Genomic DNA, 14,106 nt, shown 5'->3' with positions numbered 1-14,106 from the left:
CATCACAATGATAGAAATATGATACATTGTGCAGCACTAGTTTACATTTTATGTTCAGGAAATATAGTAGAAGAATAAAAAAAACAATCACGCACTTTTATCTTGTCTTCCCTGACTATTCTAATGTAAGAGTCATTATTATATTCATTCATTCATTCATGCATTAACTCACTCATCCCAACCAACACTTACATCTTCTTCTAGAAGAGGGTATATGCTTATACCCAAAAGGCCAAAAGCAGCATTACAGAGTCTCTGATATTGGTGTGTATACAATACATTATGCTCTCCATGTCTTACCTGAGCTGAATGTCAGAGTATGACTTGGTCGACTGGAGCAGTTGCCATGAATAGCCTTCACATCTACAGTGTAGTTGGAGCCACAGGTGATGTTAAGAGTACAGTTGAGACCAGAGGACTGGCAGGTGACATTGCCTTGACTACTCCAGGCAGAAACAGAGTACTGTACTGCCCCCTTGCTGGCAGACCAGGACACCACAGCGGTGTCGCTGACACAGTCAGGAGCTACCGAGACGTTGGTAGGAACACATGGCACTGCAAAGAGAGGATGGAATACAGAGTTAAACATTATGCATCAACAATATAACTGGGCTCCAAGATATATCGTAAAATGTAAATTAAAAATAATTAGAATCTCCAAATTAGTAAAGGGACAAAGTCAGAGTCAAAGTCATACGATTTGTCACACAGGGCAAGTATGGGTGTCATAAAATAAATAAGTTTAGTTGGAGGGAGTCACATAATAAGAGGAAATTCTCAAATAATTTTACATTATGGGGTGGCAAACTTAGTCTTTCCTTCATTCATTTACACAATTCATACACATTGCACTGTCTTTGATTAACATCTTCTCACCAGTTTTCAGTTCCACAGGTGAACTTGGTGTGGTGTGACAACCTCTGTCAACAGCTACAACACTGACAGAGTAGTTTTCACCACAGTGTAGATCAGTGAAAGAGCAGGAGTTTGCAGCGCTTGAGTTGCAGGTGTGCTCGTGTCCATCATGTGCTGTTGCTGTTGCAATGTACGTGTCTGCTCCTGAAACATTGGACCAGGACACAGTGCTGCCTCCACATGATGCAGAAACAGAAACATTACTGGGGGGGCAGGGACCTGGAGAGGAGAGAAGTGGAGAGAAATAAATGGGTTTATTCTGCTGTAGGTCATGTATCAAATGTTTGTTGAGCAAATTGTGGTTAGTCTAACAACATTAATATTGTTCTCTCTCTATACCTGCACTGAAGTGAAGAGGAATGCTGGGATTTCCTGTACATGAGTCAGCATATGGTGTCACTGTGATGGTAAAGTTCTGGCCACAGTGCATGTTGGGTATCTGACAGCTGGTACTGTTGGTGGAGCAGTCACGTATGTGTCCATCCTGACCCACTGCTGTCACATTGTAAGATGTGGCACTGGAGCTTCCTACCCAGGTCACATGGACTGTGTTGGGACACACCAGACTGGCATTGACATTCATTGGGGCACATGGGACTGGGAAGAGAAAGAAAGAAAAAAAAGTTTTGAAATAATTAGTTAAAAAGTCACATTATAAAAGGGAATAAAAACATTACATGACATTCTCAATGTTCAATGATTGCACACTTAACTGGAATTTATTGCACACAATAAATTCCACTCAGTTCTTTCTGAAGAGAGCATGTTTAGACCCAAGAGGTCAAAAGCAGCATTGCAATGTCTTTGGTGTGCATTATACAGTATTTTCTCCATGTCTTACCTGAGCTGAATGTCAGGGTCTGACTCGGGTTACTGGCACAGTTTCCATTAATAGCCTTCACGTCTACAGTGTAGCTGGAGCCACAGGTGATGTTAAGAGTACAGTTGAGACCAGAGGACCAGCAGGTGACATTGCCATGACTACTCCAGGCAGAAACAGAGTACTGTACTGCCCCCTTGCTGGCAGACCAGGACACAACAGCAGTGTTCCTGATACATTCTGGAGCTACCGAGATGTTGGTAGGAACACATGGCACTGCAAAGAGAAGATGGATAGTGGTATAGACTTCAACAATAAGTTCTAATTAACTTAAGAAAACCAATGAAAACATTTGATGTAAATACAAATCCATTTCTCAAGTGTAATTTTGTGACATGATTTTTAATCTCCAAATCAGGAAGAGGAATGTTTTTCTAATAGACCTACCTAAAAAAACCTTTACATTGTAGCATGTATTCCTTCCTTCCTCCTTATACTGAATTCATGCATTTATCCATATCTCGATTTTAAAACATTAAATCAAATTAATTTGGTTAACCCTGGGGCAAAATGACCTCACAGGTCAAAAACAGCATTGCATAATACATTGTCTTTGATGAACATCTCACCTGTTTTCAGTTCCACAGCTGAACTTGGTAAGGTGTGACAACCTCTGTCAACAGCTACAACACTGACACAGTAGTCTTCACCACAGTGTAGATCAGTGAAAGAACACGAGTTTGCAGTGCTTGAGTTACAGGTGTGTTCGTGTCCATCATGTCCTGTTGCTGTTGCTATGTACATGTCTGCTCCTGAAACAGGGGACCAGGACACTGTGCTGCCTCCACATGATGCAGAAACAGAAACATTACTGGGGGGGCAGGGACCTGGAGAGATGGAGGGACGAAGTGGAGAGAAAGAAAGATTATTATCTATGATGTTGCATAGAAAATATTCAATAAAAAGTAAGTTGAGAAATTTGTATTTAGTCTCATCCAAATGAGTCTGTTGGAGTCTAACTACCTGCAATGAAGTGATGAGGAATGCTGGGATATCCAGCACATGAGTCATCATATGGTGTCACTGTGATGGTAAAGTTCTGGCCACAGTGCATGTTGGGTATCTGACAGCTGGTACTGTTGGTGGAGCAGTCACGTATGTGTCCATCCTGACCCACTGCTGTCACATTGTAAGATGTGGCACTGGAGCTTCCTACCCAGGTCACATGGGCTGAGTTGGGACACGCCAGACTGGCATTGACATTCACTGGGGCACACGGAACTGGGAAAAGACAAATATATAAATTATAATTCAAATGTGGTTTGTATGTAGAGGAAACGCTTTTACAATATTTTATTTGAATGTTCCTTCATGGGAAAGGATTCATTCATTCAGTAAATAAGTAATTAATCCTGTCCACACCTACATTTGAATCCATTCATTCCACTCAAATCTTCCTGAAGAGAGCATGATTAAACCCAAGAGGTCAAAAGCAGCATTGCAATGTCATTGTTTTTGGTCGGGATATGTAACATAATATTCTATATGTCTTACCTGAGCTGATTGTCAGGGTCTGACTCGGGTCACTGGAGCAGTTGCCATTAATAGCCTTCACGTCTACAGTGTAGTTGGAGCCACAGGTGATGTTTGTAAGAGTACAGTTGAGACCAGAGGACCAGCAGGTGACATTGCCTTGACTACTCCAGGCAGAAACAGAGTACTGTACTGCCCCCTTGCTGGCAGACCAGGACACAACAGCAGTGTTCCTGATACATGCTGGAGCTATCGAGACGTTGGTAGGAACACATGGCACTGCAAAGAGGGGACAGAGTTAAACATTATACATCAACAATTTGGTCCAATTAACTTAACAAAACCAATGACAAACATTTGACGTAAGTCCAATATCAATAACCGAACATTTCAAGTGTAATTTTATCACAATTCACAACATGATTTGAATCTCTGATTCGCAAAAGTAAAGTAAAGTGTTTTCTTTGTATTCCTATTCCTTAAATAATTGTACATTTGAGGGTGGCAAACATGTGCAATCCTTCCCTTCACACAATCCATGCATTCATCCGAATCTAGATTTTAAGACGTTCATTCAGTCTATTTAAGTTTACTCCCAGGGACAAATGACACAACAAGTCAAGAAAAGGATTACAGAGTGACTTTAGTGACCATCATCTCACCTGTTTTCAGTTCCACAGCTGGACTCGGTCCACTGGGACAACCTCTGCCAACTGCTACAACACTGACAGAGTAGTTTTCACCACAGTGTAGATCAGTGAAAGAGCAGGAGTTTACAACGCTTGAGTTACAGGTGTGTTCGTGTCCATTGTGTGCTGTTGCTGTTGCTATGTAACTGTCTGCTCCTGGTAGAGGGGACCAGGACACTGTGCTAGCCCCACATGATGCAGAAACAGAAACATTACCGGGGGGGCAGGGACCTGGAGAGATGGGGGGAAGAAATTGTGAGAAAAAAAGATTATTGTCTTTCATGTATTTCATGCAAATTGCAATTAGACCATTCAAAATGTTCTGTTTTGGATGTTGTTAGGATTAGTACAAAGCCTTTAGAGTAATTAAGTCTTGTTCCATCTTTTTACCTGCACTGAAGTGATAAGAAATGCTGGGATCCCCAGCACATGAGTCAGCATATGGTGTCACTGTGATGGTAAAGTTCTGGCCACAGTGCATGTTGGGTATCTGACAGCCGGTACTGTTGGTGGAGCAGTCACGTATGTGTCCATCCTGACCCACTGCTGTCACATTGTAAGATGTGGCACTGGAGCTTCCTGCCCAGGTCACATGGGCTGTGTTGGGACACACCAGACTGGCACTAACATTCACTGGGGCACATGGTACTAGGAAGAGAAAGAGGTAGATAAGGAATTTTATATATTCACAGGAATTAAATGAGTAATAAGTAATGCATTTAGTAATTAAGTCAGTCATCCTGATACCAACATTTAAATTATTTATTTATTTAAATCGTACTGAAGAACGTGTAAATGCTCCGGTCAGCATTACACAGTCGTTAGGGACCATCATCTCACCTGTTTTCAGTTCCACAGCTGAACTTGGTTCACTGTGACAACCTCTGTCAACAGCTACAACACTGACACAGTAGTTTTCACCACAGTGTAGATCAGTGAAAGAACACGAGTTTGCAGTGTTTGAGTTACAGGTGTGTTCGTGTCCATCATGTCCTGTTGCTGTTGCTATGTACGTGTCTGCTCCTGAAACAGGGGACCAGGACACTGTGCTGCCTCCACATGATGCAGAAACAGAAACATTACTGGGGGGGCAGGGACCTGGAGAGATGGAGGGAAGAAGTGGAGAGAAAGAAAGATTATTATCTATGATGTTGCATAGAAAATATTCAATAAAAGGTAAGTTGAGAAATTTGTATTTAGTCTCATCCAAATGAGTCTGTTGGAGTCTAACTACCTGCAATGAAGTGATGAGGAATGCTGGGATATCCAGCACATGAGTCATCATATGGTGTCACTGTGATGGTATAGTTCTGGCCACAGTGCATGTTGGGTATCTGACAGCTGGTACTGTTGGTGGAGCAGTCACGTATGTGTCCATCCTGACCCACTGCTGTCACATTGTAAGATGTGGCACTGGAGCTTCCTACCCAGGTCACATGGGCTGAGTTGGGACACGCCAGACTGGCATTGACATTCACTGGGGCACACGGAACTGGGAAAAGACAAATATATAAATTATAATTCAAATGTGGTTTGTATGTAGAGGAAACGCTTTTACAATATTTTATTTGAATGTTCCTTCATGGGAAAGGATTCATTCATTCAGTAAATAAGTAATTAATCCTGTCCACACCTACATTTGAATCCATTCATTCCACTCAAATCTTCCTGAAGAGAGCATGATTAAACCCAAGAGGTCAAAAGCAGCATTGCAATGTCATTGTTTTTGGTCGGGATATGTAACATAATATTCTATATGTCTTACCTGAGCTGATTGTCAGGGTCTGACTCGGGTCACTGGAGCAGTTGCCATTAATAGCCTTCACGTCTACAGTGTAGTTGGAGCCACAGGTGATGTTTGTAAGAGTACAGTTGAGACCAGAGGACCAGCAGGTGACATTGCCTTGACTACTCCAGGCAGAAACAGAGTACTGTACTGCCCCCTTGCTGGCAGACCAGGACACAACAGCAGTGTTGCTGATACAGTCAGGAGCTACCGAGACGCTGGTGGGAACACATGGCACTGCAAAGAGAGGACGGATACAGAGTTAAACATTTGACAGAAATAATAAGTTCAACTAAACTTACCAACATAATTGTACGAATTCAAAATGTCCCAAGTGTAACATGATGAATGAAAAAAAACAGGATTAGATTAGAATTACGAGCTTCTTAAATCTCACCCGTTTTCAGTTCCACAGCTGAACTTGGTTCACTGTGACAACCTCTGTCAACAGCTACAACACTGACAGAGTAGTTTTCACCACAGTGTAGATCAGTGAAAGAGCAGGAGTTTGCAACGCTTGAGTTACAGGTGTGTTCGTGTCCATTGTGTGCTGTTGCTGTTGCTATGTACATGTCTGCTCCCGGTACAGGGGACCAGGACACTGTGCTACCTCCACATGATGCAGAAACAGAAACATTACCGGGGGGGCAGGGACCTGGAGAGATGGAGGGAAGAAGTGGAGAGAAAGAACGATTATTCTATGTCATGTTTTCATTGAACTGATCAAAGTATGTTGAGCAAATCTTATTTAGTCTAATCAAATTAGTCTGTTGGAGACTGTTCAGATTAGTACATAGCTTGTTCTCTCTGTATACCTGCAGTGACGTTATGAGGAATGCTGGGAAACCCAGGACATGAGTCAGCATATGGTGTCACTGTGACGCCATAGCTCTGGCCACAGTGCATGTTGGGTATCTGACAGCTGGTACTGTTGGTGGAGCAGTAATGTATGTGTCCATCCTGACCCACTGCTGTCACATTGTAAGATGTGGCACTGGGGCTTCTTTGCCAGGTCACATTGGCTGAGTTGGGACACGCCAGACTAGAACTAACATTCACTGGGGCACACGGGACTGGGAAGAGAGAAAAGTAAAACACAATGTTGCTGATTATATGCAGGGAACAACATTCCATCCTAAAGGATCAACAATCACATCATTTTAGAAACTTAATTTGTGTTTTACACACATTTTCCATGATGAGATTAATTAATTCAGCAATTAAGTCAATTATCCCTACCTAGCAGTGGGGAGAAGACTCCCTCTACCTAAGTTTTAACCTATTTGTCCATTTAAACAGCACGATTATACTCTAGTGGTCAAAAGCAGCATTACAGTGTGTTTTGTCTTTGGTGTGTATTATGTTATCCATGTCTTACCTGAGCTGAATGTCAGGGGCTGACTCGGGTCACTAGAACAGTTTCCATTAATAGCCTTCACGTCTACAGTGTAGTTGGAACCACAGGTGATGTTAAGAGTACAGTTGAGACCAGAGGACCAGCAGGTGACATTGCCATGACTACTCCAGGCAGAAACAGAGTACTGTACTGCCCCCTTGCTGGCAGACCAGGACACAACAGCAGTGTTTCTGATACATTCTGGAGCTACCGAGATGTTGGTAGGAACACATGGCACTGCAAAGAGACGATGGAATACAGAGTTAAACATTACACAGGAATAATATGATGAACTAACATGAAACGGCTCTTTCAGAAATATCATGAAGAAAAACATGACAAGAATCTCCAAATGATTAAGGGGGAAAAGAGCAAGGTATTCTAAAACAAAGCAATTTGTTTGTTTGAGTGAGAACATATTGCCTTTGTGCATCCATATCTAGATTTTAAGCCATTCAGGTAACTTTGTTTCAAAAGCAACATGATTAAAGTGTCTCTTGTGAACATCTTCTCACCTGTTTTCCGTACCACAGCTGGACTCGGTTCACTGTGACAACCTCTGTCAACAGCTACAACACTGACAGAGTAGTTTTCACCACAGTGCAGATCAGTGAAAGAGCAGGTGTTTGCAACGCTTGAGTTACAGGTGTGTTCATGTCCAGTGTGTGCTGTTGCTGTTGCTATGTATGATTCTGCTCCTGCTACAGGGGACCAGGACACTGTGCTACCCCCACATTCTGTAGAAACATGAATATTACTGGGGGCGCAGGGACCTGGAGAGATGGAGGGAAGAAGTGGAGAGTAGGATTATTCTATTTAACGTTTCATAGAACTGATCAAATAAATGGTATTAGGTATCATTGTTGAGCACACCTTACTTAGACTAATCAAATGAGTTGCTTGAGACTGTTCAGATAAATGGATGGGGTGCATATTGTAAAGTCTTGTGTGTATCCCTGTGTACCTGCAGTGAAGTGATGAGGAAGACTGGGATTCCCAGCACACGCGTCAGCATATGGCGTCACTGTGATGGTATAGTTCTGGCCACAGTGCACGTTGGGTACGTGACAGCTGGTAACGTTGGTGAGGCAGTAATGGATGTGTCCGTCCGTACCCACTGCTGTCACATTGTAAGATGTGGCACTGGGGCTTCCTACCCAGGTCACACTGGCTGAGTTGGGACACGCCAGACTGGCACTAACATTCACCGGGGCACACGGGACTGGGACACAAAGAAGAGGAAATTGCCGGTTATGTTATTTGAAATGAAGTGCTTTCAGCATTTAGGGTCAACTACATCCTCCCTTAAGTGCAGTACTCATAGCTGCAAATTAATTATACTTGTGAATTTCAACATACAGTCACAATCAATCACAATTACAGTCTTGTTTGTCTTTTACGTACATTTTCCATTGTGAGATGCATGCATGTATTCATTCACACGTTCTGAGCATGGTATAAATAGTGATATCCTTTTGTAAAACATTATGTGAAAAAAATAAATGAATGTCTCTGAATGATATTGAAACTATTCAAAATCGTGACCGAAATGTATTTTGTTTACGATGCAAGCCGGCTCCAGTACCTGAGTTCAGGTTGATGGGTGCTGAGGCGGGGGAGCACACTCCATCACTGTAGGTGACCGTGACGTTATACGTCTTCCCGCAGGGCACTGAGAGGATTTCACACGTGTTGAGTGTGTCGGAGGTGCAGTTGAGCTGAGGGCTGTTGTGGTCCTGTATGACTGCGGTGTAGCTGCCTGTGGGCTGAAGGTGCTCCCAGCTTATATCTACGTGATTGGACGTGCAGTTTGCGACCGCTTGAACGTTGCTTGGAGCACAGGGTCCTGGAAAAGAGGCAGGAAGAATAGGCATAGTTATGTGACGTTGTACTACTTTAAATGTAGTTGTGTTCAACGTAGGTTCAGGAGTAGAGACCGCACCCTCTGTTTATCCTGGCCACACCCCGTTCTCATCGCTTCCCTATCTACCCCTTTTCTCTTTGCAGGTGAGTAAGCCATAGAGTATATAAAAGGATAGAGACTGAACTGGCGCGAAGCTCCGCCCCCCCAGCTATTCATGTCAGTGGAAGTTGCTCAGTGGCATTTTGAAGCACCCGGAAGACTGCCGGAAGTACCGTCTCAGAACGTCTACTTCCGCATTTGACCACCACATTTTGGTGGTCAAATGCGGAAGTGCAACCGAGCGCTCAATGTTAAAGCCCAGCTGCACGGGGTTTCCCGGTCATGAATCCACGGGTCCGCCTGTAGTCCCTCCTCCTACCACTAGGGCCCAGAGCTTCAACGTTGAATAGCCTCACTGGCCCCTTGGAGTAAGCCCATAGTAAGCCTGGGACCGAGGCTACTATCTACCACACTTGCCCTCACTCATTAGCCACTCCCCATTCACAATCACCCGTATCCACTACACCTGCCTCCACTCACCACAGCCAATCCTTGCTGCAATCACCACAGTATAAATACACCTGTGATCTCTCGGCCGGCTTGTTTGTTCTGCTTCACAACAGACCAAACATGGGTCGTGAGTACTGCTCTTGTAGATCGGCTATGAGCTCCTGAGACTACGCCCCCCACCCCAAGTCTTGCCCTAACCTTGGGTTCCTCGTCCCGTTTCACATTCATCTCATTTTGTTTTAATAAACTGTCATAAACTTAATTAGGTGTGGTCTCTTACTAGTGAATAAATGTATAATGGCAATATATGCCAATAGTATTTGTTATGCTATTCCATTGTAGCAAATCTTGTCAAGGTCACGTCTCAGATATTCCAATGAGTAAAAACAGACATAGCCATATCATGACATTGTCTCATGTCACAATCAATCCAACACTCTTATGCCAACATTTTAGTTCATGAGACCCTGACTATGAAGGTTGTTCATTGAAGTTGACTTTGAATATGCTCTTCTTTGGGTGTGTGCAATAATGTGACACTTTGAAATGGATTGAGTATGAATGGGTATGCATGTTGGATGGATAAAGATGGATTGAGAAAGAATGTAAAGAACTCATACATGTTTTTAGATGTTTTGACATTCTCCTACCTGTTGTAAACAGCACCAGCGTAGTGACGGTGCTGTTGCACTTCAAGTTAGTCGCGATGACAGAGCCATTGTAACTTTGCCCACAGTCAAGGCCCTCGACGATACAATTTGTTGATAATGAATTGCAGCTGCGCACCATGCCGTTCGCATGCTGAGCCAGGGCGATGTAGAACACTGCTCCGTTGCTTGTTGTCCAGTTAAACAATGCAGAGTTTTGGTCGCAGCCCAGTGAGCCCACTACTACGGACACGTTCGCAGGGGTACAGGGTGCTGGAAGGGGGAGAAGGGTCGTATTTATCATCATAATATAGCAGAAAACAAGTTTGGCAAAGTAGAAGTCATATTTCCCAGTGCCTACCAGTCACAGCCGCTTGTCCCAGCACCCTGTTGGCACATTCACCGGCAGTGGCTGTGACCCACACGCTGAGGTGTTCGCCGCATGGCACGCCGGTCGTAATGCAGGTGTTGCCGGCAGTGGTACAGTTATATTCGTCTCTGTTGTTCCCATACACCTCCACCAGGTAGGATTCAGCACCGGCTGCGACATCCCAGCTTGTGGTCAGGTTGTCAGACTGGCAGTCTGATGATGATATCACATTTGTTGGTCTACATGGAGCTGGAGATGAGAGAGAGAAGGGGAGGAACAACACAAATGTTATGTATATTCAGCTTTCATCTGAATATCCATCCTTGTGTGTCAGGAGGGTAATATCAAGCTCACAACAAGTGAACTTTGTATTTGATCACCAAACATTTAAATTCATACTCACAGGCATGTACTATTGTAGGGGGACTGACTTCACTGTCACACTCTGTACTTTTGGAGTACACAGTGTAATTGTAGGACAGACCGCAGTGAGTGTCGGTGAAGTAGCACGACGTTTGGGTGGTCCTGCATTCGACTACCTCCCCACTGCTGCTCACAGATTTGGCCACGTAGTAGATGGTGTTGTTGGTGGCCTGCCAGCCGAAGACCACCACATTACTGGAACATTCTCGGAATGACGTGTGATCATCAGGTGCACAGGGAACTATGAACAACAGGGAAGAGACAAATTATACACTACACGATTGTGTGTGATGTTCTTTAGCTTGTGAGTTGTGGAGGATGAGTTTAATTTAGTTTCTCCACTGTACAATGATGTAAGACATTCTTTATTTGAAAAATAATCCAGGAAAAGGATCCAGATTTGTTTTGCATGTTGTGTGTTGGCTGTTAACCAAGGAAGTTTTTCTTTTAGTAAAATTCATGGATATGCATGGAAGTTGCGCTGGAGCAATGATGGCGTGGCTCAGCTCATGTGATACTCCAAAACAATCTGCACAAGCAGCCAGACATGGCCAGACTAATATCAGTGCGTTGGGCTATTTTCTTTTCCCGCATTGGCAGATTTGTCTGCAGACCCTATACGTAATGCAATTTTATTTGTGAACCCCTCGAAGGAAAGATTATGTACACAATCCACTGATGACAAAAAAAAGGCTACATGTCTCTCAGGCTGTAAAGTATCCAGTCAATACAAATCCCAATATGAGGACCAAACCAACCGAGACTGTTTTCACCACTGAAACCCATTGGTCCGTCGTGAGTGATCTAATACAGCCTACAAAGAAACTGTCTCCTTTTGTGGTTGGTCTCTTTGTCTACTTAAAACATAAACGTCTGTCTGACTGAGACAGACTGAGAGACTGTGTCCTTTTCACTTTCCAGGCTGAAAGCTACAGCTGACCTTTCACGACACCGTCACTTCAATGACCTGTAAAGAACTCTAGATCAGCTCCTGGTGGCTAATGACAGGGTGTGTTCCTCTGCTAAGGATGGGAAAACAACACAGGACACCACCGAAGGAACCCGAGCCAGCTCCCATAGGACTGGCTTGACGAGGGTCAATTTTGACGGGAGCTTTACAGTAGCGACGCGTGACACTCGCGGTGAAATCGGACGCAGCGTGCCCGTGCATGTGTGTGAGGTATAGAGATGTACAGACATCTCAACACTGAGAACAAAGCATGAATGAAAGTAAGTGGAAGTGACACTGCCATGTTGCCCGGTCCATGTGATTGTGTACCCCCAGACCACAAACAAACACACACACACACACACATGCACATGCACGTGCGTGCGTGCACACACACACACACACACCTGTGTCGAAGAGGGTGGTGATGTTAGAGACGCTCGTGCAGTCGTCGGAGATGGCTGTGACGTGGACCCGGTACGTCTCACCACACTTCAGACCGCTGATGGCACAACTGGTGGAGTTGGAGGTGCAGTTGAGTTCTGTGTTCGTGCCGTCGATGGCCATGGCCTTGTAGGAGTTGGCCCCAAACACCGCTTCCCAGGTCACCGTCACTATGCTTGTCGTGCAGTCGTAGGTCTCTGAGATCGAACTGACTTTGTCTATGTCTGTGAGAGAAAGAAAGAAAGAACATGAACAGAGCTTAATTAAAAAAAAAAATGTGTGTTCTACTGGCCACTTTAGGTGTTGCAGCACGGACACGTACGTACACATACACACATACATATATGCACACATAGCTCCGCATAGGAGTGGCGCTAGCACCACTCAAAAATGGTAGGACGGTGAAGAGAGTAGGGAGATGGCATGTCCCGTATTAACAACTCCTGATTCCTGAAGCTTAAGCCATGGACGGCAGGGTCCATGGCACTGCAGCAATGTGGTTGACCAATTGACAGGTTGATTCACCAGTACATAAGGCACTTGATGTATAAAACATGTTGCATTGACTGGTACAAATCTCAAAGTGCAACCAGCTTGAATGTAGTTTGGAGAAACCATGCTGATAATCAGGTGATAAATACTCACTGCGGGTTTTGTGTGAGATGTTATCAGGCTCGCCAGCCACCAGGAAGTTGTTGACTGATGACACTCCAACTACGTAATTGGAGCAAGGCTGCAGATCAGTGATGTCTATAGTTGTAGTTGAGGTTCTTCTGACGATCGGGGCGATGCTGGCGTCATCGTTGTCACTGAGGGTCACTTCATACATCAGGACATTGCTCCTAGCAGTCCACGTGACTGTGGCTGTGCTTTTTGACGTTGACGTAAGTTCCACTTGTGTTGGTGGCTGTACCACTGTGGGGGAAGAATATGGGCTGTTAAAATCTGTACATTTACAAGTCCCCGCCGTTTTGGAAGTGTCATTTCTAGACTTGTCATGCTGACTTACATGTTGTGATTGTCTTAGATCCACTCTTGGCCCCAATGCCAGCACTGTTAGCAGAGTAAACTATGCATGTGTAGGTTGTGGATGGAGCCAGACCATCCACCTGTCCACTGGTGGTTGTGAAGCTCATGTTGGAGGTCAGCGTTTGGGCTTGGAAGACGTTCAAAACCAAAAAGTACTCATTCGCTCCCGTCATGCTGGACCATTCAAACTTTATGGAGCTACTGGAAATGGCTTCAGAAAGGGTGAATTGGGACGCGGCCGGTACTGTAGGAAAATGATACCAAGGATTTAGTTAATCAGTTGTGCAGCAACTTATCTTTCTCTCACATATTATTTTCAATGTTAATTTTGAAAGCAACATTTCTTTGTGTGTGTACCTGTCCATGTCGTTTTCGTGGTATCACACAATAACATATTATACTGCATTGCCTTTAGTGTTACTTCATATTCACGTCCTGGCCGCAGCCCTCTGACCAGTTTGTTGGTATTTAATACAGACACTAAAACTGGAGAGATGCTTGTTGAGCCCACAACTCGGAGGTCCAATAAATAATGACTTGCACCAGTGGTAGCATCCCATTCAACTTGCAACGACGATGCTGAGGGAGATGATATTGAAGTAATAGACTGGACACAGACTGGGAAAGAGAAATAAGTAAATGATTAAGTATGCCACAGAGTGCACAAGTCATGTGATAACAGTGTTATATGT

General features: G+C 44.1%; 1 protein-coding gene and 1 long non-coding RNA gene across 2 annotated transcripts; both read right to left on the bottom strand.

The window, feature by feature from the left end:
* Positions 1-2,527: 2,527 nt before the first annotated feature.
* Positions 2,528-3,522, bottom strand: LOC306943281. The gene is made up of 3 exons (XR_013792380.1): positions 3,290-3,522; positions 2,759-3,016; positions 2,528-2,622 (listed from the first exon to the last, which is right to left on the bottom strand). It is a non-coding gene; the product is annotated as an uncharacterized lncRNA (long non-coding RNA).
* A 1,661-nt stretch (positions 3,523-5,183) lies between these two features.
* On the bottom strand, positions 5,184-13,214 carry LOC306943825 (fibronectin type III domain-containing protein 7-like; the record flags this gene model as incomplete). The annotated part of the gene is made up of 12 exons (XM_079530350.1): positions 5,184-5,191; positions 5,723-5,980; positions 6,559-6,801; positions 7,122-7,376; positions 7,655-7,912; positions 8,104-8,361; positions 8,725-8,985; positions 10,203-10,472; positions 10,561-10,818; positions 11,021-11,233; positions 12,349-12,609; positions 13,031-13,214. 12 exons carry the CDS (start codon positions 13,212-13,214, stop codon positions 5,184-5,186), a joined length of 2,727 nt encoding a protein of 908 aa, XP_079386476.1.
* Positions 13,215-14,106: the final 892 nt, after the last annotated feature.

This window comes from Electrona antarctica, assembly GCF_951216825.1.
Source record: "Electrona antarctica genome assembly, chromosome: 19".
In the NCBI taxonomy this organism is placed as follows: domain Eukaryota; kingdom Metazoa; phylum Chordata; class Actinopteri; order Myctophiformes; family Myctophidae; genus Electrona; species Electrona antarctica.
The sequence above is the reverse complement of the archived record's forward strand: the minus strand, read 5'-3'. Positions and strand labels throughout refer to the sequence as shown.